This window comes from Podarcis bocagei (assembly GCF_964188305.1).
Source record: "Podarcis bocagei genome assembly, contig: HAP1_SCAFFOLD_175, whole genome shotgun sequence".
Classification (NCBI taxonomy): domain Eukaryota; kingdom Metazoa; phylum Chordata; class Lepidosauria; order Squamata; family Lacertidae; genus Podarcis; species Podarcis bocagei.
The window spans coordinates 66,272-92,500 of record NW_027670273.1 but is presented as its reverse complement, the minus strand read 5'-3'; the positions used below and the strand labels follow the sequence as shown (position 1 = coordinate 92,500).

Below are 26,229 nucleotides of genomic sequence, written 5' to 3'. Positions count from 1 at the left end.
CACGAAAGCTTTAGCAACTAATCCACACCTAATGACCCTCCTAAGTGGTACTCAGAATATCCCTCAAGTAATTAATGAACAAAAGAAGAAAAGACACACTAACCTGGGAACTTCCTCTCTGCCCAGAACGTTGGAGGCTATACACCACACCCCCTCAACAGTATTTATAGGAACTCAAACACTGAGATCCTGCTCTGTTCCAGTAACAAGAAGCCGAAAGCACCAGCCTGAAGATGACGAGTGAGACCTCGTCGAAACGTCGCCTAGACACCCCAACTCTTACACGGGAAGACACCCGAAGACACCAAAACCTGCATTCCTGTACCCGTGAAAATCTACGAAAGCAAACATATATATATATAATATATATATATATGTGTCAGGGCTGCCACTCAGTCCCAGCTCACATAGGACCACGCTAGCCAGCGTTCAGGTTAAAAGAGTCTTTATTGGATTACAGCTTCCATTTCCAAACTGCAATGTGCAGCCCTACTTCTTCTAGGTCAGACCGGCGAAGACCCGTCTGAGTCTCCGCCTCTAGCACACCAGCTTAATACCCTAGCCTTGCTCCACCTCCTGCGCCTTTCCTTCCGTCTCTGGGTCCTTCTGCCCCCCGGGGTCTCTTCTTTCCTACTCTCTTCTGACGCGGACCCCCCTGACCCTTCCGCCTCCTTGCGGCGGGCTTTGGGACCTGGCTCACTCTCTGGGCTGCTTACTGCACCAGCTTCCGCTACATTTGAACTTGGCGCGCGCGCCCAACTCTCCACCTTCCTCTTGATCGTTTCGTCGCTCCCCGAGGTGGGCGTGACTACTCCTGACTCATGCCCTCCCTCCTTCTGAAAGCCTCCGGAACCCGATATCTGGTCCCCTTCCTCCCCGCTGCTCCCGGCTGGGTACGTGGGTCCCGATCTCCAACTGCTGCTCTCTGATCCCTCTCTGGACCCTTCTTCCTGGGGTGTCCCCCTGTTTTCCCCCCTTGCTCTGACCGCTGGCGCTCCCTTCTGGGAATCCTCGGACTCACTGGATAAGCTCGGCGATCTCGGTTCGTCATCCCCACTCATCTTTCCTTCGTATTCCTCCCCCTCGCTCTCTGTCTCCTCCCTTCTCTGCGTCTCTGCTCCTGAACCCCTGACATCCATCCCCCCCTCGAAGCCCCCCCTTCCCCCCTCCCCGCTTTCAAGGGTGGTTGCTGGGTGCTCCATCATCACAGGAGTGAATGCCGGATACAGTTCGCTCCTCGTCGCTGGCCGCCAACTGAAGATCTCCGAGTCTTCCTCCTCGCGTTCGTCAACGTTGAGCTGCTCCGCCTCCATTTCAGTGCCACCGTGCTCGAAACCGAGATCCTCCCCGCACACGTCCATGTCAGTCTCTGCGTCGGTCGCTTGACCTGGCATCTCCAGCCACCTCCGGCGCCACTGCTCCTCTGGCCGATCGTCCCACCAATACGAGGTGTCGGACGCCGAACCCTCCGGTGACCCCTCTGGGGAACGTGTGCGCTGTGCGGGCTCCCCGTCCGAGTCGAAGCCATGGAACGTGCTGGAGGAAAGTGTGGGTGTGAACAGCCAGTCGTCGAAGAAGCCTGCTGGCATGGGTCTGTGTGGGAAAAGGGCATGAAACTCGTCCTTGAGCAGGGGTTCCTCCAAAGCGTAGTCTGGCACCCAGCTATTAGCACTGGCCCGGGTGCCCTCTCTGGCTAGGAGGTATTCCACTCCGTCTTCCCCCCATCTGGAGTCCAAAATCTCCGTGACTTCGTTGATGGGGTCCTGCTGTGGCAATCTCCCAGCCTCCGTCCGCTCCTGAGACGGACTCGGTGCTGTTCCTGGTTCCTGGAACCTGTGAGGTGTCCTGTAGGGAGTGAGCACCGACCTGTGGAACACCGGATGCATCCTGGAACCCTCCGGTAGCACCAGCCTGAAAGCTACTGGGTTGATCTGCGCTTCGACTTGGTATGGACCGAGTTGCTTGTGCCCCAACTTCTTTTTGGCTAACGATCTGGTCGGCACTGCGTGGGCTGCCAACCAGACCCAGTCTCCCACTCGGATCTCTTCGCCAACCCGCCTGTGCTTGTCCGCTTGCACCTTGTAAGCGTGCTTCGCTAGCTCCAGCTGCCGTCGGAGTTGATCGTGGACCTCCTGCAACTCAGACGCGAAAGCGTCCGCCGTCTGCGGTTCCCCTTCCCCCACTCTGTCCAGTCCCGGGAAGGTTCTGGGATTCCTCCCATTGTTGGCGAAGAACGGCGTCACCCCTGTGGACACGTGCTTCGTGTTGTTGTAGGCGAACTCGGCGAGCGGCAGGTAATCCACCCACGTCGCAGGCTGTTGATTGGCATAGCATCTCAGGTACTGCTGCATGATGGCATTGACCCTCTCCGCTTGCCCGTTGGTCTGCGGGTGTCTCGCTGATGTCAGGTTGATCTTGACGTTCAGGAAGCCCATCAGCTTCTGCCAGAAATTCGAGATGAACTGGCGACCGCGGTCGGACAGTATAGACCGCGGCAGCCCGTGCACTTTGAACACGTGATCTATGAACAGTTTGGCTGTTTGTTCTGCCGTGGCCACCTTCGCACACGGTATGAAGTGTGCCATCTTGGTGAACAAGTCCACCACCACTAGTACAGCTGTCTTGCCTCTCGAGCTGGGGAGATCCGTGACAAAGTCCAGGGCCACCCTCTCCCACGGTTCAAACGGCGTTTGCAGCGGTTCCAGCAGTCCCGCCGGTGGTTTGTGCACCGGTTTGGCCCTCTGGCAGGTGTCGCACCTCGCGACGTAGTCCGCGACTTCCCCTCTCAGTCTGGGCCACCAAAAGTCCCTTGCGACTAATTCCACCGTTTTTTCCGTGCCAAAGTGCCCGGCCGTGGGTGCGTCGTGCAACTGCTGCAGTACCTTGGCGCGAAGTTCATCTCCCGGCACGTAGATGGCCCCTTTACGTAAGAGCAGGCCGTCCCGTATCTGGAACTCGTTGCTCTTCGCTGTGCCCTTGTGCACCTCGGCCATCTTCGCCTGCGCGAATGAGTCGTCCTGCAACGCCCGCCGCACCGCATCCAGGTCTACTGTGGCTGAAGCGCACGCCCACGCAGCTGGCGCGAAGATGTGCATGGCTGCCGCTGGCGTCGCCTCTTCGAGGTATTGCGGTTTTCGGGACAGTGCATCCGCCATGATGTTGGTGTCGCCTGGGACGTACTCTATTCGGAAATCGAAGTCAGCAAAGAACTCCGCCCAACGTATCTGCCTCTGGTTCAGGAACTTCGCCGTGCGCCAGTGCTCCAGATTCTTGTGGTCCGTGCAGACCTGCACCGTGTGCTTGGCTCCGATCAGGAAGTGTCTCCACGCCTTGAAGGCTGCATGAATGGCAAGCAACTCCCTGTCCCAGATGGTGTAGTTCTGCTCCGACTTGGTGAGCTTTCTGGAGTAGAACGCTCCCGGCCTCCAGACCCCCTGTGGGTCCCTCTGCAGCAGGACAGCTCCCACTGCTCTATCGGACGCGTCTGTCTCTACCCGCATCGGTCTGCTGGGGTCGATATGCAGCAGTTGCTCTTCCGACGCGAAGAGACGCTTGAGTGCCTGAAAGGACTGCTCCGCCTGCTCCGTCCAGATGAATTTCTTTTTCTTGGAGCTTAGCGTGTCCGTAATAGCCGCCGTCTGCATCGCGAACCCTTTGATAAACTTGCGATAGAAGTTGGCGAAGCCGACAAACCGCTGGACCTCCTTCCGGTTGCGCGGGCTCTTCCAATCCAACACCGCTCGAACCTTGGCGCTGTCCATGGCTAGCCCCTTGTCCGACAACTTGTAACCCAAGAAATCCACCTCCGTCGTGTCGAACTGGCACTTCTCCAGTTTGGCGTACAGTCTATGCTGCTGCAACCTCTCCAGCACCTCCCGAACATCCTGGTCATGCGCTTGCTGCGACTCGGAGAATATCAGGATGTCATCCAGAAAGCAGACGCACTTCTTGTAGAGGAGTCCCGCCAACACATGATGCATGAAAGCTTGAAAACAGTGAGAACCGTTTTGCAATCCAAACGGCATCACTCTGTACTCGTAGGTTCCCAGAGGCGTGAACATGGCTGTCTTCCACTCATCGCCCTCCCTCATGCGGATGAGATTGTACGCCCCTCGCAGGTCCAACTTGGTAAACACGCGTCCCTTGCGCACCGTCGCCAGTAGGTCGTCAATCCTGGGCATGGGGAAATCAGAGGGCTTGGTCATCTTGTTCAAGAGGCGAAAATCCACCACCAGCCTCTTTTGGGGCGTGTCCTTCTTCTTCACAAAGAAAACAGGACTGCCCCCTACTGCCCTGGACTCCCGGATGAAACCGCGCTCCAAATTGTGATCTATGAACTGTTTGAGTTCCTGTAGTTCATCCTCCGACATGGAATACAGCTTCCCCTTCGGTAGCGTCGCCCCTGGTAGGAGGTCAATCTTGCAGTCATATTGCCTGTGCGGTGGTAACTTGTCTGCCTCCTTCTCGCAGAAGACCTCCAGAAAGTCTGCGTATTTGTGGGGGACTGCTTGCAACGTTCCCAACTGCAGTTGTGATTCCTCCTCCTCTCCCTCCTGTTCAGGCAGGATGCAGTGTTCTGCGCAGTAAGAGGAGCCGAAGATCAGCTGTCGCTGGTACCAAGCCAGTGTCGGACTGTGCCTGTCCAGCCAACTCATGCCCAACACAATGGGTGTGTCCGACAGGCGGGTGACGTTAAAACTGATGACTTCCCTGTGGTTGCCAAGGCGCATCACCATTGGCGGCGTTTGCTTCACCACCTGCCCCCCCAGCAACTCTCTACCATCCACTGTGACGACTTGCAGGGGCAGAGTGGCCGGTAATAGCTGTATAGCGTGCTGCTCCACAAAATCCTGTGCTATAAAGTCTGCGTTGCTTCCAGAATCCACAGAAAGCGGCACTTCGATAGTGACTCCATCGGGCAGCTGGAGAGATGCTGTGAGTTGCACTACTGGTTTGGGTGGGAGGGGGTCCGTGGGTTGCAAGATTGCTGGGGACTGCTTCAGTGATGCGTCTGGCTGGGCCCCAGTGCCTCTGTCTCCAGCCAGACATCGTCGTTTCCCTGCTGTTGTTCGCTGTGTTGCGTGGCCGCTTTCACCGTTGCGGAGGCTGCAGTGTGCTTGGAGCTCCTCTGGGGACACTCTTTCGCCAAGTGTTGAGAGCTGTCGCATATATAACACTTCCTGGTCCCTCTAGGAGGTTTAGTCTTGACTGCCGCCGGTGCAGGGGCTCTGGTAGCTGACTGAGCCCTGGCGCCTCCCACCTCCATAGGTTCCACTCCCCCTCCTGGCGGAGGTGTGGATTGCGCACGCGCAGCTTCCCTGGGAACGAAAGAGAAACTTCTCGCTGCTTCGCGCCCTCCACGTCCTTCGTCTCTGCACCATGGACGTTCTTCCAGCCTCACCCCCACAGTCAGCGCCCTTTGGACCACCTCCTGCGTGCTCCGGGGCCTCTCCCCCCTCGCAATTTCGTCTTTAACAGCACTGCTCAAACCTTCCCAGAAGAGGTCTCTGACTGGGGGCGAATCCCGGTCCCATTCTAAGGCACTGACCAGCGCAAAAAAGCGGGCGTGATACTGGCGTACGCTCGCCCTCCCTTGTTTCAGTCCATGAATCTCCCGTCGGGCAAGATCCACGTCAATGGTAGATAAAAAGCACGCATCCATCGCTTTGATAAAGGCATCTGCATTCTGAAGCGCCGGATCTTTATCCCTCCACAAATTGCGTAGCCACGCTTTCGCATCCCCATGCAAATGGGAGAGTATAAACCCCACTCTCTCTTCCTCATCCCTAAAGTCTTTCGCCAGCAGTTGCAGTGCGCACATTACGTCTGCTCGAAAATTGGGGTACTGTTGTAAATTCCCATCGAAGTGAGCCACAAGCCCTCCTGCTCTCCGTGCCAACCCAACCCCCTCCGGTCTGGGTCCTGGCTGCCCATGCTTAACCAATGCTTCAAACCTGGCGTGGAGATCTCTGTAGGCGGCTGCCGCATCCTCCTCCCTTTTCTTGGATGCCTGTACCTCCGCGTTCAATTGAGTCACTGCCTGTTGCAGCGCTGAAATTTTCTCTGCTTCCGTCATCTCTGCCAACCGTTGTGAGCTCGCTCCCAAACACCAATTTCCTCCTCTCGCTGCTTCTGCCTCCGCTGCGAGGTATCAGGTGTCCGAAGCTTTACAGAGACGGGTCTTACTGTCAGGGCTGCCACTCAGTCCCAGCTCACATAGGACCACGCTAGCCAGCGTTCAGGTTAAAAGAGTCTTTATTGGATTACAGCTTCCATTTCCAAACTGCAATGTGCAGCCCTACTTCTTCTAGGTCAGACCGGCGAAGACCCGTCTGAGTCTCCGCCTCTAGCACACCAGCTTAATACCCTAGCCTTGCTCCACCTCCTGCGCCTTTCCTTCCGTCTCTGGGTCCTTCTGCCCCCCGGGGTCTCTTCTTTCCTACTCTCTTCTGACGCGGACCCCCCTGACCCTTCCGCCTCCTTGCGGCGGGCTTTGGGACCTGGCTCACTCTCTGGGCTGCTTACTGCACCAGCTTCCGCTACATTTGAACTTGGCGCGCGCGCCCAACTCTCCACCTTCCTCTTGATCGTTTCGTCGCTCCCCGAGGTGGGCGTGACTACTCCTGACTCATGCCCTCCCTCCTTCTGAAAGCCTCCGGAACCCGATATCTGGTCCCCTTCCTCCCCGCTGCTCCCGGCTGGGTACGTGGGTCCCGATCTCCAACTGCTGCTCTCTGATCCCTCTCTGGACCCTTCTTCCTGGGGTGTCCCCCTGTTTTCCCCCCTTGCTCTGACCGCTGGCGCTCCCTTCTGGGAATCCTCGGACTCACTGGATAAGCTCGGCGATCTCGGTTCGTCATCCCCACTCATCTTTCCTTCGTATTCCTCCACCTCGCTCTCTGTCTCCTCCCTTCTCTGCGTCTCTGCTCCTGAACCCCTGACAATATGTATATACATATATCTATATAATGTATATGTGAGTGTATATATGTGTGTGTATAGATATATGTATATGTGTGTGCATACGTGTGTGTATGTGTGTATGTATGTGTGTGTGTGTGCATATATATATATATATACAGTGGTACCCCGCAAGACGAATGCCTCGCAAGACGGAAAACCCGCAAGACGAAAGGGTTTTCTGTTTTGGAGGCGCTTCGCAAGACGAATTTCCCTATGGGCTTGCATCGCAAGACGAAAGCCCATAGGGAAATGCTGGCGGTCGGGAGCAAAGACTTTCGCCCACAGCCGGCCTTCAGAAGAGGACCTCTTCTGAAGGCCGGCGGAGGGCAAAAGTCTTTGCTCCCCCCCCCCCGCCTGCCTTCCCCCCGCCTGCCCCGGGCGATCTTAAAATGCTGTTGGGCGGGAGCGAAGCGTTCGCTGCCGACCCCCAGCATTTTATAATCTCCAAGGGACAGCAGAGAAGTCTCTGTCCCGGGGAGGTTTTAAAATGCTGGGGGTCGGGAGCGTTCGCTGCCGACCCCCAGCATTTTAAAACGCTGTTCCGAAGCGGGGGGCGGGAACAGCTGCCCCAGCCGCCCCACTTCGGAACGATGTTCCGAAGTGGGGAGGTGGGGCGGGAACAGCTGCCCCAGCCGCCCCACTTCGGAACGATGTTCCGAAGGGGGGAGGGGGGCGGGAACAGCTGCCCCATCCGCCCCACTTCGGAACGATGTTCCGAAGGGGGGAGGTGGGGCGGGAACAGCTGCCCCATCCGCCCCACTTCGGAACGATGTTCCGAAGGGGGGAGGTGGGGCGGGAACAGCTGCCCCATCCGCCCCACTTCGGAACGATGTTCCGAAGGGGGGAGGTGGGGCGGGAACAGCTGCCCCAGCCGCCCCACTTCGGAACGATGTTCCGAAGGGGGGAGGTGGGGCGGGAACAGCTGCCCCAGCCGCCCCCCTTCGGAACGATGTTCCGAAGGGGGGAGGTGGGGCGGGAACAGCTGCCCCAGCCGCCCCACTTCGGAACGATGTTCCGAAGTGGGGAGGTGGGGCGGGAACAGCTGCCCCAGCCGCCCCACTTCGGAACGATGTTCCGAAGGGGGGAGGTGGGGCGGGAACAGCTGCCCCATCCGCCCCACTTCGGAACGATGTTCCGAAGTGGGGAGGTGGGGCGGGAACAGCTGCCCCATCCGCCCCACTTCGGAACGATGTTCCGAAGGGGGGAGGGGGGGCGGGAACAGCTGCCCCATCCGCCCCACTTCGGAACGATGTTCCGAAGGGGGGAGGGGGGGCGGGAACAGCTGCCCCATCCGCCCCACTTCGGAACGATGTTCCGAAGGGGGGAGGGGGGCGGGAACAGCTGCCCCATCCGCCCCACTTCGGAACGATGTTCCGAAGGGGGGAGGGGGGGCGGGAACAGCTGCCCCAGCCGCCCCACTTCGGAACGATGTTCCGAAGGGGGGAGGGGGGCGGGAACAGCTGCCCCAGCCGCCCCACTTCGGAACGATGTTCCGAAGGGGGGAGGTGGGGCGGGAACAGCTGCCCCATCCGCCCCACTTCGGAACGATGTTCCGAAGGGGGGAGGTGGGGCGGGAACAGCTGCCCCATCCGCCCCACTTCGGAACGATGTTCCGAAGGGGGGAGGGGGGGCGGGAACAGCTGCCCCAGCCGCCCCACTTCGGAACGATGTTCCGAAGGGGGGAGGGGGGCGGGAACAGCTGCCCCAGCTGCCGGGCTTCGTAGCGCTGCTGCAAAGCCGGGCGGGGGGGTGGGAACACCTTCTGAAGGCGGGCAGGGGGCGAAAGTCTTTGCTCCCCCCTGCCTGCCTTCCCAGGGGCTTTTAAATCGCCCCGGACAGCGGAGAAGTCCTCCGCTGTCCGGGGCGATTTTAAAATGCCGCCCGCCAGCATTTTAAGATCCCCCGGACAGCGGATCTCCTCCGCTGTCCCAGGGTTTTTTAAAATGCTGGGGGTGGGAAGAAAAGCCCTTGTCCCCCCCCCCCAGCCTTCAGAAGAGGTCCGGGGACAGACTGTCCCCGGACCTGGCCTGAAGGTGGTTTCCCTAGGAACGCATTAATTGATTTTCAATGCATTCCTATGGGAAACCGTGCATCGCAAGACGAAAAACCCGCAAGACGAAGAGAATTGCGGAACGAATTAATTTCGTCTTGCGAGGCACCACTGTATATATATATATATATATATATATATATATATATATATATATATATATAAAATGTGTGTGTGTATATATATGGATCTATGTATATGTGTTGTCAGGGGTTCAGGAGCGGAGGCGAGGGCAAGGGAGGAAACAGAGAGCGAGGGGGAGGAGGCAGAAGAAAAGATGAGTGATGACGACGACCCGAGATCTCCGAGTCTTTCCAGTGAATCAGAAGATTCACAGAAAGGAGCACCAGTGGCCAGGGCAAGGGGGGAGCCTAGGGGGACACCCCAGGAAGATAGAGCCAGAGGGGACTCAGAGGAGAGCAGTTGGAAATCGGGACCAGCGTCACCGCCAGAGAGCAGGGAAGAGGAAGGGAGCCAGGGATCAAGCGCTGGCAGCTCACAACAGGGGGGAGGGCATGAGTCAGGAGTGGCCACACCTCCATCGGGGAGCGAAGAAACGGTCAGGCGGAAAGTGGAAGGTTGGGCGCGCGCGCCAAGTTCAAATGCACAGGAAGGTGGCGCAGTAAGCAGCCCGGAAAGGGAGCCAGGTCCTAAAGCCCGGCGCAAGGAGACAGGAGGGTCCGGGGGGTCGGCGTCAGAAGAGTCCCGGAAGGAAGAGACCCCGGGGGGCAGAGGGACCCAGAGAAGAACGGTCAGGCGGAAAAGGTGGAGTAAAGCTAGGTTAGTAAGCTGGTGCACAGGGGGCGGAGACTCAGACGGAGCTTCGCCGGTCTAACCCATAAGACGTAGAGTTGCGCGCAGCAGCTTGAGAATGGAAACTGTAACTCAATAAAGACTTTTACAAAGTGACCGCTGGCTAGCGTGATCCTCTGTGAGCTAGGATCTGGAAGCAGCTCTGACAGTAAGCTCCGTCCCGCGTTGTGGGCATCTACAGCCTCGCGGACAGGAGAGAAGGCGGGTGCCTACTACCGAGCTCACGAACGGCAGACGATATGACGGCCGAACAGCAGATAGGGGAACTCAGAGAAGCAGTGACACGACTGAATGCCGAGATACTTGCATCCAGGAAGAGAGAGGAGGACGCAGCTGCCGCCTACAGGGATCTCCAGGTCAGGTTGGAAGTGCTTACGAAGCAAGGGCAACTGACACCCAAACCGGAGGGGATTGGGTTGGGGAGAAGAACAGGCGGTCTAGTCTCTCACTTTGATGGGAATTTGCAACAGTACCCCAACTTTAGAGCAGATGTACAGTGTGCACTGCAACTGCTGGACAAAGACTTTAGAGATGAGCAAGAGAAGGTGGGATTTATCATGTCCCATTTGCATGGAGATGCTAAAGCATGGCTGCGCAATTTGTGGAGAGATAAGGATCCGGCGCTCCAAAATGCGGATGCCTTTATTAAAGCGATGGATGGCTGCTTTTTATCAAGCATAGACGTGGATCTTGCCCGGAGGGAGTTGCATGGGCTGAAGCAAGGGAGGGCCAGCGTACGCCAGTACCATGCCCGCTTTTTTGCATTGGTCAGTGCCCTGGAATGGGACAGAGATTCAGCCCCAGTCAGAGACCTGTTTTGGGAAGGATTGAACAGCGCGGTTAAAGACGAAATTGCAAGGGGGGAGAGACCCAGGAGCACGCAGGAGGTCGTTCAGAGGGCGCTGACGGTTGGGGTGCGGCTGGAGGAACGTCCATGGAGCAGGGACGAAGGGCGTGGAGGGCACGAACCAGCGAGGGGGTTTTCCTTCGTTCCCAGGGAAGCTGCGCGTGCGCAATCCACGCCTCCGCCAGGAGGGGGAGCGGAACCGATGGAGGTTGGCGGTGCCAGGGCTCAGTCAGCAACCAGAGCCACAGCACCGGGAGCAGTCAAAGCGAAGCCTCCTAGAGGGAACAGGAAGTGTTACGTCTGCGAAAGTCCGCAGCACATGGCGAAAGAGTGTCCCCAGCGGCTCCACAAGCACACTGCAGCCTCAGCAATGGTAACTGCAGCAACGCAGCAAGGGGAACCACAGCAGGGAAACGACGGAGTCTGGCTGGAGAGAGAGGCACTGGGGCCCAGCCAGACGTGTCAGTGAAGCAGTCCCCAGAGATTTTGCAGCCCACAGACCCCCTCCCACCCAAACCAGTGGTGAGGCTCACCGCATCGCTCCAGCTACCCAATGGACTCACCATGGACGTGCCAATCACCATTGACTCAGGAAGCAATGCGGACTTTATAGGGCAGGACTTTGTCGATAAACACGCTATACAGCTGCTGCCTGCCACGCTGCCCCTGCAGGTCGTCACGGTGGATGGCAGGGAGCTGCTAGGGGGGCAGGTGGTGAAGCAAACGCCACCAATGGTGATGCGACTTGGAAATCACAGGGAAATCATCAGTTTTAATGTCACCAGACTGTCGGACACACCTATAGTCTTGGGCATGAGTTGGCTGGACAGACACAGTCCGACGTTGGCTTGGTACCAGCGGCAGCTAGTCTTTGGCTCCTCATACTGCGCTGAACACTGCATTCTGCCCCGGCAGGAGGGAGAGGAGGAGGAAGCGCAGCTGCAGCTGGGGACGCTGCAAGCAATCCCCCACAAATACGCGGGATTTTTGGAGGTTTTCTGCGAGAAGGAGGCAGACAGGCTACCCCCCCACAGATCATATGACTGCAAGATTGACCTGCTGCCAGGGGCGGCGCTGCCCAAAGGGAAGCTGTATTCCATGTCTGAAGACGAACTACAGGAACTCAAGGAGTTCATAGATCATAATTTGGAGCGCGGCTTCATCCGGGAGTCCAAGGCAGTGGGGGGCAGTCCTGTATTCTTTGTTAAGAAGCGGGACACGCCCCAAAAAAGACTTGTAGTGGACTATCGGATCTTGAACAGTGTGACCAAGCCATCGGACTTCCCCATGCCCAGGATCGACGACCTCCTCGCGACGGTGCGCAAGGGCCGCGTGTTCACCAAGTTGGACCTGCGTGGGGCGTACAACCTCATTCGCATGCGGGAAGGTGATGACTGGAAGACAGCCATGTTCACGCCCCTGGGCACCTACGAATACAGAGTTATGCCTTTTGGATTGCAAAATGGCTCCCACTGTTTTCAAGCTTTCATGCATCACGTGCTGGCGGGGCTCCTCTACAAGACGTGCGTCTGCTTCTTGGATGACATCCTGATATTTTCTGAATCGCAGCAGGATCACGACAGACACGTCAAGGAAGTGCTGAGCAGACTACAGCAGCATAGGCTTTACGCCAAGCTGGAAAAGTGCCAGTTCGACGTGACGGAGGTGGATTTCCTGGGCTACAGGTTGTCAGACAAGGGGCTCGCCATGGACAGCGCCAAGGTTCGTGCCGTGTTGGACTGGAAGAGCCCGCGCAACCGGAAGGAGGTCCAGCGGTTTGTTTGCTTTGCGAACTTCTATCGCAAGTTTATCAAGGGGTTCGCTATGCAAACGGCGGCCATCACAGACACGCTCAGTTCCAAGAAGAAGAAGTTCATCTGGACGGAGCAGGCGGAGCAGTCCTTTCAGGCACTCAAGCGTCTCTTCCCGTCGGAAGAGCAGCTGTTGCATGTCAACCCCAGCAGGCCTATGAGGGTGGAGACGGACGCATCAGACAGAGCCGTGGGAGCAGTCCTGTTGCAGCAAGACCCGCAGGGGGCCTGGAGGCCGGGAGCGTTTTACTCCAGGAAGCTCAGCAAGTCTGAACAGAACTACACCATCTGGGACAGGGAGTTGCTTGCCATTCATGCAGCTTTCAAGGCGTGGAGGCACTTCCTGATCGGCGCCAAGCACACGGTGCAGGTCTGCACGGACCACAAGAATCTGGAGCACTGGCGCACAGCGCAGTTCCTGAACCAGAGGCAGATACGTTGGGCCGAATTCTTTGCGAACTTCGACTTCCGAATAGAGTATGTCCCGGGGGACACCAACGTCATGGCGGATGCCCTATCCCGTAAACCACAGTACCTGGAGGAGGCGACGCCAGCGGCTGCCATGCACATCTTCGCACCGACGGTGTGGGCGTGCGATTCGGCGACAGTTGACCTGGATGCGGTGAGGAGAGCGCTGCAGGATGACACCTTCGCGCGAGCCAAGATGGCAGAGGCGCAAAGGGGCACGGCGGCGACCGGCGAGTTCCAAGTTCGCGATGGATTACTCCTCCGTAAAGGGGCCATCTACGTGCCGGGGGACGATCTTCGCGCCAAGGTACTGCAGCAGCTGCACGACGCACCCACTGCCGGGCACTTTGGCACAGAGAAGACGATAGAATTAGTCGCCAGGGACTTCTGGTGGCCCAGAATGAGAGGGGAGGTTGCGGACTACGTGGCGAGGTGCGACACCTGCCAGAGGGCCAAGCCAGTACACAGACCGCCGGCGGGACTGCTGGAACCGCTGCAAACCCCGTTCGAACCGTGGGAGAGAGTGGCCCTGGACTTTGTCACGGATCTGCCCAGCTCGAGGGGCAAGACGGCAGTGCTGGTGGACTTGTTCTCCAAGATGGCACATTTCATTCCGTGTGCGAAGGTGGCCACGGCGGAACAAACCGCCAAACTGTTCATAGATCACGTGTTCAGGGTTCACGGTCTGCCGCGGTCTATACTGTCCGACCGGGGGCGGCAGTTCATCTCGAACTTCTGGCAGAAGCTGATGGGCTTCCTGAACGTCAAGATCAACCTGGCTTCGGCTAGACACCCGCAGACCAACGGGCAAGCGGAGCGGGTCAATGCCATCATGCAGCAGTACCTGAGATGTTATGCTAATCAACAGCCTGCGACGTGGGTGGATTACCTGCCTCTCGCCGAGTTCGCCTACAACAACACGAAGCACGTGTCCACGGGGGTGACGCCGTTCTTCGCCAACAACGGGAGGCACCCCAGAACTTTCCCGGGACTGGAAAGAATGGGGGAGGGGGAGCCGCAGACAGCGGATGCGTTCGCGTCGGAGTTGCAGGAGGTCCACGATCAGCTTAGGCGGCACCTGGAGCTGGCTAAACACGCATACAAGGTGCAAGCGGACAAACACAGGAGGGTTGGCGAAGAGATCCATGTGGGAGACTGGGTCTGGTTAGCAGCCCACGCAGTGCCGGCCAGGTCGTTAGCGAAGAAGAAACTAGGGCATAAACAACTGGGGCCCTACCAAGTCGAAGAGCAGGTCAACCCGGTGGCTTTCAGGCTGGCGCTTCCGGAGGGCTCCAGGATGCATCCGGTGTTCCACAGATCGGTGCTCACTCCCTACAAGGCACCTCACAGATTTCAGGAACCAGGAACGGCACCAAGTCCGCTCCGAGAGAGAACCGAGCAAGGGGGAGTGACACAGGAGGAGCGCATCAATGAAGTCATAGAGATTTTGGACTCCAGATGGGGGGAAGAGGGGGTAGAATACCTTCTCGCCAAGGAGGGCACCCCGGCCAGTGCCAACAGCTGGGTGCCGGGCTATGCTTTAGAGGAACCTCTGCTCAAAGACGAGTTTCATGCCCTCTTCCCACTCAGACCCATGCCAGCAGACTTTTTCGACGACTGGCTTTTCACACCCACGCTTTCAGCCAGCACGTTCCAGGGGTTCGACTCGGACGAGGAACCGACACGAGACACCCGTTCCCCGGAGGGGTCACCCTTGGGATCTGCCTCAGAACCCTCGTATTGGTGGGACGATAGACCAGAGGAGCAGTGGCGCAGGAAGTGGCTGGAGGGTCCAGGACGAGCAACGTCCCCAGAAGGAAACGAGGGAGAGACGGACATGGACGTTGTCAGAGCTGCTTGAAGATCCTAGCTCACAGAGGATCACGCTAGCCAGCGATCATTAAGTAAAAGTCTTTATTGAATTACAGTTTCCATTCTCACGCTGCTGCGCGCAAACTCTACGTCTAGTAGCTAGATCGGCGAAGCTCCGTCTGAGTCTCCGCCCCGTGAGCACCAACTTAATATCCTAGCCTTGCTCCACCTTTTCCGCCTGACTGTCCTCCTCTGGGTCCCTCTACCCCCCGGGGCCTCCTCCTTCCGGGATTCTTCTGACGCTGACCCGGACCCTCCTGCCTCCTTGCGCCGGGCTTTAGGACCTGGTTCCCTTTCGGGGCTGCTTACTGCGCCGCCTTCCTCTGCATTTGAACTTGGCGCGCGCGCCCAACCTTCCACCTTCCTCTTAACCGTTTCTTCGCTCCCCGATGGAGGTGTGGCCACTCCTGACTCATGCCCTCCCTCCTGTGGTGAGCTGCCAGCGCTTCCCCCCTGGCTCCCTTCCTCTTCCCTGCTTCCTGGCGGTGACGCTGGTCCCGATTTCCAGCTGCTCCCCCCTGAGTCCCTTCTGGCTCTATCTTCCTGGGGTGCCCCCCTTGCCCTGGCCACTGGTGCTCCTTTCTGTGAATCCTCTGATTCACTGGAAAGACTAGGAGATCTCGGGTCGTCGTCATCACTCATCTTTTCTTCTGCCTCCTCCCCTTCGCTCTCTGTTTCCTCCCTTGCCCGTGCCTCTGCTCCTAAACCCCTGACATCCATCCCCCCCCGAAGCCCCCCATTCCCCCCTCCCCTCCTTCCGGTGCTGGAGCTGGGGGCTGCTGTTGCAAAGGGACGAACGTCGGATATCGGTCGCTTCCCGTGGCGGGCCTCCATCTGAAGTCTTCCGGTTCTTCCTCCCTGCTCTCGTCGACGACGGTCACCTCCGCTTCCATCTCTGTGCCGCCGTGCTCGAAACCAGGGTCGTCCCCGAAAATGTCCATGTCCGTCTCTCCCTCACTTCCTCCTGGCGGCGTTGCTCGTCCTGAGCATTCCAGCCACTTTCTGCGGAACTGCTCCTCTGGCCTATCGTCCCACCAATACGAGGGTTCTGAGGCGGATCCCGAGGGTGACCCCTCCGGGGAACGGACGTCTCGTGTCGGCTCCTCGTCCGAGTCGAACCCCCGGAACGTGCTGGCCGAAAGCGTGGGCGTGAAAAGCCAGTCGTCGAAAAAGTCTGCTGGCATAGGTCTATGTGGGAAGAGGGCATGAAACTCGTCTTTGAGCAGAGGTTCGTCTAAGGCGTAGCCCGGCACCCAGCTGTTCGCACTGGCCGGGGTGCCCTCCTTGGCGAGAAAGTATTCTACCCCCTCTTCCCCCCATCTGGAGTCCAAAATCTCCGTGACTTCGTTGATGCGCTCCTTCTGTGCCGCTCCCGCGTGCCCTGTTCTGTCTCTGGCCGGACTCGGCGCCGTTCCGGGTTCCTGGAACCTGTGCGGTGCCTTGTAGGGAGTGAGCACCGATCTGTGGAATACCGGATGCATTCTGGAACCCTCCGGAAGTGCCAGTCTGAAAGCTACCGGGTTGACCTGCTCTTCGACTTGGTAGGGCCCCAGTTGTTTATGCCCTAGTTTCTTCTTGGCCAACGACCTGGCCGGCACTGCGTGGGCCGCTAACCAAACCCAGTCTCCCACGTGGAGCTCTTCTCCAACCCTTCTGTGCTTGTCTGCTTGTACCTTGTATGCGTGCTTGGCCAGCTCCAGGTGGCGCCTCAGCTGATCGTGGACTTCCTGCAGCTCCGACGCGAACGCATCTGCTGTCTGCGGCTCCCCCTCCCCCATTCTTTCCAGTCCCGGGAAGGTTCTGGGGTGCCTCCCGTTGTTGGCGAAGAACGGCGTGACCCCCGTGGATACGTGCTTCGTGTTGTTGTAGGCGAACTCTGCAAGCGGCAGGTAATCCACCCACGTCGCAGGCTGTTGATTTGCATAACATCTCAGGTACTGCTGCATGATGGCATTGACCCGCTCCGCTTGCCCGTTGGTCTGCGGGTGTCTCGCCGACGCCAGGTTGATCTTGACGTTCAGGAAGCCCATCAGCTTCTGCCAGAAGTTCGAGATGAACTGCCGCCCGCGGTCGGACAGAATAGACCGTGGCAGACCGTGAACCTTGAACACGTGGTCTATGAACAGTTTGGCGGTTTGCTCCGCCGTGGCCACCTTAGCACACGGGATGAAATGCGCCATCTTGGAAAACAGGTCCACCACCACCAGCACTGCCGTCTTGCCCCTTGAGCTGGGCAGATCCGTGACAAAGTCCAGGGCCACCCTTTCCCAAGGTTCGACCGGAGTTTGCAGCGGTTCCAACAGTCCGGCCGGCGGTTTGTGCACTGGTTTGGCCCTCTGGCAGGTGTCACACCTCGCCACGTAGTCTGCGACCTCCCCTCTCATTCCAGGCCACCAGAAATCCCTGGCTACTAATTCCACCGTCTTCTCCTTGCCAAAGTGCCCGGCCGTGGGCGCGTCGTGCAGCTGCTGCAACACCTTGGCTCGAAGTTCGTCTCCCGGCACGTAGATGGCCCCTTTACGGATGAGCAATCCATCTCTTAGCTGGAAACCGTCGGCCGCTGCCTTGCCCCTTTGCACCTCTGCCATCTTTGCTTGTGCGAAGGAGTCCCCCTGCAACGCTCGCCGCACCGCCTCTAGGTCCACGGTCGCCGCGGCGCACGCCCACACTGTCGGTGCGAAGATGTGCATGGCGGCCGCTGGTGTTGCGTCCTCCAGATACTGTGGTTTACGGGAGAGAGCGTCTGCCATGATGTTGGTGTCCCCCGGGACATACTCTATTCGGAAGTCGAAGTTCGCAAAGAACTCAGCCCAACGTATCTGCCTCTGGTTCAGGAACTGTGCCGTGCGCCAGTGCTCTAGATTCTTGTGGTCCGTGCAAACCTGCACCGTGTGCTTGGCGCCGATCAGAAAGTGCCTCCACGCCTTGAACGCTGCATGAATGGCCAGCAACTCCCTGTCCCATATGGTGTAGTTCTGCTCGGACTTGCTGAGCTTCCTGGAGTAAAACGCTCCCGGTCGCCACACCCCCTGCGGGTCTTTCTGCAGCAGGACCGCCCCCACGGCTCTGTCCGAAGCGTCTGTCTCCACCCTCATCGGCTTGCTGGGGTTGACATGAAGCAGCTGCTCTTCCGACGCGAAGAGACGCTTGAGTGCCTGAAAGGACTGCTCCGCCTGCTCTGTCCAAATGAACTTCTTTTTCTTGGAGCTAAGCGTGTCTGTGATGGCCGCCGTCTGCATCGCGAAGCCCTTGATAAACTTGCGATAGAAGTTCGCAAAGCCGACAAACCGTTGGACCTCCTTCCGGTTGCGCGGGCTCTTCCAATCCAACACCGCTCGAACCTTGGCGCTGTCCATGGCGAGCCCCTTGTCAGACAGCTTGTAGCCCAGAAAATCCACCTCCGTCACGTCAAATTGGCACTTCTCCAGCTTGGCGTAGAGCCTATGTTGCTTTAGCCTGCTCAGCACTTCCTTGACGTGCTTGTCATGCTCCTGCTGCGACTCCGAAAAGATCAGGATGTCATCTAAGAAACAGACGCACGTCTTGTAGAGAAGTCCCGCCAACACGTGATGCATAAATGCTTGAAAAACGTGGGAGCCATTTTGCAATCCAAAAGGCATAACTCTATATTCGTAGGTCCCCAGGGGCGTGAACATGGCTGTCTTCCACTCATCACCCTCCCGCATGCGAATGAGGTTGTACGCCCCCCGCAGGTCCAACTTGGTGAACACTCTGCCCTTCCGTACCTTCGCGAGGAGGTCGTCAATTCGGGGCATGGGGAAGTCCGATGGCCTAGTCACACTGTTCAAAATCCTGTAATCCACTACGAGTCTCTTTTGGGGCGTGTCCCGCTTCTTAACAAAGAATACGGGACTGCCCCCCACTGCCTTGGACTCCCGGATGAAGCCGCGCTGCAAATTATGATCAATGAACTCCTTGAGTTCTTGCAGTTCGTCCTCTGACATGGAATACAGTCTCCCTTTAGGCAGCGCCGCCCCCGGCAGCAGGTCAATTTTGCAGTCATATGGTCTGTGAGGGGGTAGCCTGTCTGCCTCCTTCTCGCAGAAAACTTCCAAAAACTCAGCGTACTTGTGGGGAATCGCTTGCAGCGTGCCTAGCAGCAGCTGTGATTCCTCTTCCTCTCCTTCCTGCCTGGGCACGATGCAGTGTTCAGCACAAAAGGAAGAGCCGAAGGTCAGCTGCCTCTGGTACCAAGCCATCGTTGGGCTGTGCTTGTCCAGCCAACTCATGCCCAATACAACGGGCGTGTCAGATAGTTGAGTGACGTTGAAGCTGATGATTTCTCTGTGATTCCCAAGTCGCATCACCATTGGTGGCGTCTGCTTCACCACTTGCCCCCCGAGCAGCTCCCTGCCATCCACCGTGACAACCTGCAGGGGCAGTGTGGCTGGCAGCAACTGCACAGCGTGCCTGTCGACAAAGTCCTGCCCTATAAAGTCCGCATTGCTGCCTGAGTCGATGGTGATTGGCACGTCTATGGTGATTCCATTGGGCAGCTGGAGAGATGCTGTGAGCCGCACTACTGGTTTGGGCGGGAGGGGGTTCACGGGCTGCAAAATTTCTGGGGACTGCGTCACTAACACGTCTGGCTGGGCCCCAGTGCCTCTTCCTCCAGCCAGACTGCGTCGTTTCCCTGCTGTGGTCCTCCTTGCTGCGTTGCTGCAGTCACCATTGCTGAGGCTGCAGTGAGCTTGTGGGGCCTCTGGGGACACTCTTTTGCCATATGCCCTGGTTCCTCACAGACGTAACACTTCCTGTTCCCTCTAGGAGGCTTCGCTTTCACTGCTGCCGGTGCTAGGGCTCTGGTTGCTGACTGAGCCCTTGCACCTCCAACCTCCATAGGTTCGGCTCCTCCTCCTGGCGGAGGCGTGGATTGCGCCCGCGCTGCTTCTCTGGGAAGGAAGGAGGGGCCCCCGGCTGGTTCGCGCCCTCCACGCCCTTCGTCCCTGCTCCACGGACGTCCTTCCAGCCTCACCCCCACTGCCAGTGCCCTCTGAACAACCTCCTGGGTGGTTCGGGGTCTCTCCCCCCTCGCGATCTCATCTTTAATCGAGTTGTGCAGCCCCTCCCAAAAGAGGTCTCTTACAGGAGCCGAATCTCTGTCCCATTCCAGGGCACTGACCAAGGCGAAAAAGCGGGCATGATACTGCCTGACGCTGGCCCTCCCTTGTCTCAGCCCATGCACCTCCTTCCGTGCAAGATCCACGTCAATACTTGATAAAAAGCACCCATCCATCGCTTTAATAAAGGCATCCGCATTCTGGAGCGCCGGATCCTTATCTCTCCATAAATTGCGTAGCCATGCTTTCGCATCCCCATGCAGATGGGACATGATGAACTCCACTCTCTCTTGTTCATCTCTAAAGTCTTTATGCAGCAGTTGCAGTGCGCACAGTACGTCGGCTCTAAAGTTGGGATACTGTTGCAGGTTCCCATCGAAGTGAGAGACTAGCCCGCCTGCCCGTCTCGCCAACCCAATTCCCTCCTGCCGGGGTGTCTGCTTTGTCAGCACGTCTAACCTGACCTGGAGATCCCTGCAGGCGGCAGCTGCCTCCTCCTCTCTCTTCCTGGATGCGAGAACCTCGGCGTTCAGTTGTGCCACTGCTTTTCTGAGGTCCTCTATCTGCTGCTCAGCCGTCATGTCGTCTGCCGTTCGTGAGCTCGCTAGTAGGCACCTGTTTCTCTCCCCTCCTCGAGGCTGTAGATGCCCACAATGACGAGACGGAGCTTACTGTCAGAGCTGCTTGAAGATCCTAGCTCACAGAGGATCACGCTAGCCAGCGATCATTAAGTACAAGTCTTTATTGAATTACAGTTTCCATTCTCACGCTGCTGCGCGCAAACTCTACGTCTAGTAGCTAGATCGGCGAAGCTCCGTCTGAGTCTCCGCCCCGTGAGCACCAACTTAATATCCTAGCCTTGCTCCACCTTTTCCGCCTGACTGTCCTCCTCTGGGTCCCTCTACCCCCCGGGGCCTCCTCCTTCCGGGATTCTTCTGACGCTGACCCGGACCCTCCTGCCTCCTTGCGCCGGGCTTTAGGACCTGGTTCCCTTTCGGGGCTGCTTACTGCGCCGCCTTCCTCTGCATTTGAACTTGGCGCGCGCGCCCAACCTTCCACCTTCCTCTTAACCGTTTCTTCGCTCCCCGATGGAGGTGTGGCCACTCCTGACTCATGCCCTCCCTCCTGTGGTGAGCTGCCAGCGCTTCCCCCCTGGCTCCCTTCCTCTTCCCTGCTTCCTGGCGGTGACGCTGGTCCCGATTTCCAGCTGCTCCCCCCTGAGTCCCTTCTGGCTCTATCTTCCTGGGGTGCCCCCCTTGCCCTGGCCACTGGTGCTCCTTTCTGTGAATCCTCTGATTCACTGGAAAGACTAGGAGATCTCGGGTCGTCGTCATCACTCATCTTTTCTTCTGCCTCCTCCCCTTCGCTCTCTGTTTCCTCCCTTGCCCGTGCCTCTGCTCCTAAACCCCTGACAGACGTGTTCGGGGACGACCTGGGCGGCACAGAGATGGAAGTGGAGGTGACCGTTGTTGACGAGAGCAGGGAGGAAGACCCGGAAGTCTTGAGTTGGAGGCCCGCCACGGGAAGCGAACTGTATCCGACATTCGTCCCCCTGACACGGCAGCACCCAGCTCCCGCACCAGAAGGAGGGGGGGAAGGGGGGGCTTCGAGGGGGGGATGGATGTCAGGGGTTCAGGAGCAGAGGCGAGGGCAAGGGAGGAAACAGAGAGCGAGGGGGAGGAGGCAGAAGAAAAGATGAGTGATGACGACGACCCGAGATCTCCGAGTCTTTCCAGTGAATCAGAAGATTCACAGAAAGGAGCACCAGTGGCCAGAGCAAGGGGGGAGCCTAGGGGGACACCCCAGGGAGAAGGGTCCAGAGGGGGCTCAGAGGGGAGCAGTTGGAAATCGGGACCAGCGTCACCGCCAGAGAGTAGGGAAGAGGAAAGGAGCCAGGGATCAAGCGCTGGCAGCTCGCAACAGGAGGGAGGGCACGAGTCAGGAGTGGCCACACCTCCATCGGGGAGCGAAGAAACGGTCAGGCGGAAAGTGGAAGGTTGGGCGCGCGCGCCAAGTTCAAATGCACAGGAAGGTGGCGCAGTAAGCAGCCCGGAAAGGGAGCCAGGTCCTAAAGCCCGGCGCAAGGAGACAGGAGGGTCCGGGGGGTCAGCGTCAGAAGAGTCCCGGAAGGAAGAGACCCCGGGGGGCAGAGGGACCCAGAGAAGAACGGTCAGGCGGAAAAGGTGGAGTAAGGCTAGGGTATTAAGTTGGTGCACAGGGGGCGGAGACTCAGACGGAGCTTCGCCGGTCTAACCCATAAGACGTAGAGTTGCGCGCAGCAGCTTGAGAATGGAAACTGTAACTCAATAAAGACTTTTACTTAATGACCGCTGGCTAGCGTGATCCTCTGTGAGCTAGGATCTGGAAGCAGCTCTGACATGTGTGTATATGTGTTTGTGTATATATGTGTGAGTGTGTGTATATATGTGTGTGTGTGTGTGTGTCGTGGGTGGGGGGGCGGGGTCATGCTTGGGGGGCAGGCGGGGGGAAGAAGGGGCGGAGGACTTGGAGGAAGGGTGGAAATCAAGAGCCGTTCGGGGCAGTGAAGGCATGCGAAGGGTGATACATGTATATGTATGTGTGTGTGTATATATGTGTGTGTGTGTGTGTGTGTATAGATATATGTATATGTGTGTCTATTTATGTACATGTGTGTATATGTGTGTGTATGTGTGTGTGTGTATGCATATATGCATGTGTATAGATATATGTATATGTATTTATGTACATGTGTGTATATGTGTGTGTGTGTATCTGTATGTCTGTGTGTATATATGTATATGTGTGTGTGTGTATATATGTGTGTGTGTCTATGCATATATATGTGTGTATATAGATATATGTATATGTGTGTGTATATGTGTGTGTCTACGTATGTGTGTGTGTATGTGTGTGTGTGTGTATATGGATATATGTATATGTGTCTGTATTTATGTACATGTGTGTATATGTGTGTGTGTGTGTGTGTGTGTGTCGCGGGCAGGGGGCGGGGTCAAGCTTGGGGGAAGGCGGGGGGAGGAAGGGGCGGAGGACTTAGGGGAAGGGTGGAAATCAAGAGGCGTTCGGGGCAGGGAAGGCATGCGAAGGGTTAGACATGGATATGTGCGTGCGTGTGTGTGTGTATAGATATATGTATATGTGGGTGTATTTATGTACATGTGTGTATATGTGTGTGTGTATCTATATATATATGTGTGTGTGTGTCTATATATGTGTGTGTGTATGCATATATGTGTATGTGTATAGATATATGTATGTGTGTGTATTTATGTACATGTGTATATGTGTGTGTGTATGTATATGTGTGTGTGTATATATGTATGTGTGTGTATATTTATGTGTGTGTGTATGCATATATATGTGTGTATATAGATATATGTATATGTGTGTGTATGTGTGTCTACGTATGTGTGTATATATATGTGTATGTGTGTGTGTGACATATATGTGTGTGTATGCATATGTGTGTGTGTAGATATATGTATATGTGTGTATATGTTTGTTTGTGTGTGTGTGTGCATATGTATATGTGTGTGCATATATATATGTCTGTGTGTGTGTATATAGATATATGTATATGTGTGTGTGTTTATGTACATGTGTGTATATGTGTGTGTGTGTATATATATATATATGTGTGTGTGTGTTTGTGTGTGTGTACGTGTGTGTATATGTGTGCGTATATATGTGTGTGTATAGATATATGTATATGTGTGTGCATACGTGTGTGTACGTGTGTGTGTACGTGTTTGCCTATATGTGTGTGTGTGTGTGTGTATATATGTGTGTGTGTATGCATATATATATATATATATATATATATATATATATATATATATATATATGTATGTGTATACATATGGATCTATGTATATGTGTGTATATGTATATGTGTGTGTGTGTGTGTCGCGGGCGGGGTCATGCTTGGGGGGCAGGCGGGGGGAAGAAGGGGTGGAGGACTTAAGAGGAGGGGTGAAAATCAAGAGCCGGGCAAAGTGGGGAGTAATGGTTAAGTCGCCAGGGTGGGGGGAGCCATTCGGGGCAGAGAAGGCGTGCAAAGGGTTATATATGTATATGTGTGTGTATGTGTGTGTGTATGCATATATATATAGATATATGTATATGTGTGTGTGTATATGTGTGTGTGTGCGCGTGCATGTGTGTGCATATGTATATATGTGTGTGTGTGCGTATATAGATATATGTATATGTGTGTATATGTGTGTGTATATGTATATGTTTGTGTGTTTATATGTATACGTGTGTGTGTGTGTGAATATATATATGTGTGTGTATGCATATATATGTGTGTATATAGATATATGTATATGTGTGTTTGTACGTGTGTTTGTGTATATATGTGTGTGTGTATGTTTGTGTATATGTGTGTATATATATATGTGTATACGTGTGCGTGTGTGCATGTGTGTGTATGCATATATATATATATGTATACATGTATGTACATGTGTGTGTGTATGTATGTGTGTGTGTGTATATATATATATATATATATGTTTGTATATGTGTGTGTGTATACGTGTGTGTGTGTGTGTGTGTGTGTGTACGTGTGTTTGTGTATATATGTGTGTGTGTATGCTTATATATATATGTATGTGTGTGTGTGTGTATAGATATATCTATATGTGTGTGTATATCTGTGTGTGTGTGTGTGTGTGTGTGTGTATATATAGATATATGTATATATATGTGTGTGTATGTGTGTGTATACATGTGCGTGTGTATGTATATATATGTGTGTTTGTGTGTGTGTGTGTGTGTATATATAGATATATGTATATATATGTGTGTGTATGTGTGTGTATACATGTGCGTGTGTATGTATATATATGTGTGTTTGTGTGTGTGTGTGTGTGTGTGCATGTATGTGTGTATGGGGCGGGGCAACTCGGGGGCGTCATATAAGGCTATATAGGAAACGGGGAACGTCGAGGAGGCGCCGCCGACTACGAGGTCGTCCACGTATTGCAGGAGGATCCGGATCCGGTCGGTCCGTCGGAAAATCCACCCCAAAAATCCCAGATTCCCCCCCCCCAAAATCTGGATCTGCCCCAAAATCCTTGATCCCCCCAAAAAAAGATTCTGGATCCGCCCCCGGATCCTTACTGGTTGTCGATCTGCTCCTGCCGCACGCCGATCCCACCCTGCTCGTCCGGAAGGTTCTCCCGCGATCCCGACTGGGCCGGATCCAGTTTCTTGACGTAGGCGGCGGGAACGAAGCCTTGGCGGTCGTTGACTTCCACTTTCCACCAATCCTGTGGGGGGGGGGAGAGAAGAGAGAAATAATTAATAATAATAGCAATAATAATAATAACAACAACAACAACAACAACAACAACAACAACAACAAAACAACAACAACAAAACAACCATAACAATAATGATGATAATGATAATAATAGTAATAATAATAATGATGATGATAATAATAATACTATTTGTCAGGGGTTCAGGAGCAGAGGCGAGGGCAAGGGAGGAAACAGAGAGCGAGGGGGAGGAGGCAGAAGAAAAGATGAGTGATGACGACGACCCGAGATCTCCGAGTCTTTCCAGTGAATCAGAAGATTCACAGAAAGGAGCACCAGTGGCCAGGGCAAGGGGGGAGCCTAGGGGGACACCCCAGGAAGATAGAGCCAGAGGGGACTCAGAGGGGAGCAGTTGGAAATCGGGACCAGCGTCACCGCCAGAGAGCAGGGAAGAGGAAGGGCTCCAGGGATCAAGCGCTGGCAGCTCACAACAGGAGGGAGGGCACGAGTCAGGAGTGGCCACACCTCCATCGGGGAGCGAAGAGACGGTTAGACGGAAAGTGGAAGGTTGGGCGCGCGCGCCAAGTTCAAATGCACAGGAAGGTGGCGCAGTAGGCAGCCCGGAAAGGGAGCCAGGTCCTAAAGCCCGGCGCAAGGAGACAGGAGGGTCCGGGGGGTCAGCGTCAGAAGAATCCCGGAAGGAAGAGACCCCGGGGGGCAGAGGGACCCAGAGAAGAACGGTCAGGCGGAAAAGGTGGAGCAGGGCTAGGATATTAAGTTGGTGTACAAGGGGCGGAGATTCAGACGAAGCTTCGCCGATCTAAGCATAAGACGTAGAGTTGCACGCAGCAGCTTGAGAATGGAAACTGTAACTCAATAAAGACTTTTATTTAATGATCGCTGGCTAGCGTGATCCTCTGTGAGCTAGGATCTGGAAGCAACCCTGACAGTAAGCTTCGTCTCCTTAAATTGTGGGCATCCACGGCCTCGCGGAGAGGAGAGAAAGCGGGTGCCTACTAGCGAGCTCACGAACGGCAGACAATATGACGGCCGAACA

The 26,229-nt window shown here is 55.9% G+C and overlaps 1 protein-coding gene across 1 annotated transcript in view; it reads right to left on the bottom strand.

The window, feature by feature from the left end:
- The window catches only part of LOC308579549 (spectrin alpha chain, non-erythrocytic 1-like), a gene marked incomplete at its 5' end in the record, with an annotated part of 132,418 nt that overhangs the window by 40,354 nt on the left and 65,835 nt on the right, over nt 1–26,229 (bottom strand). Inside the window, one exon of the mRNA XM_081214111.1 lies at nt 25,033–25,181. Within this exon, the coding sequence (XP_081070237.1) occupies nt 25,033–25,181 (149 nt within the window). The remainder of the gene's footprint in view (nt 1–25,032; nt 25,182–26,229) is intronic.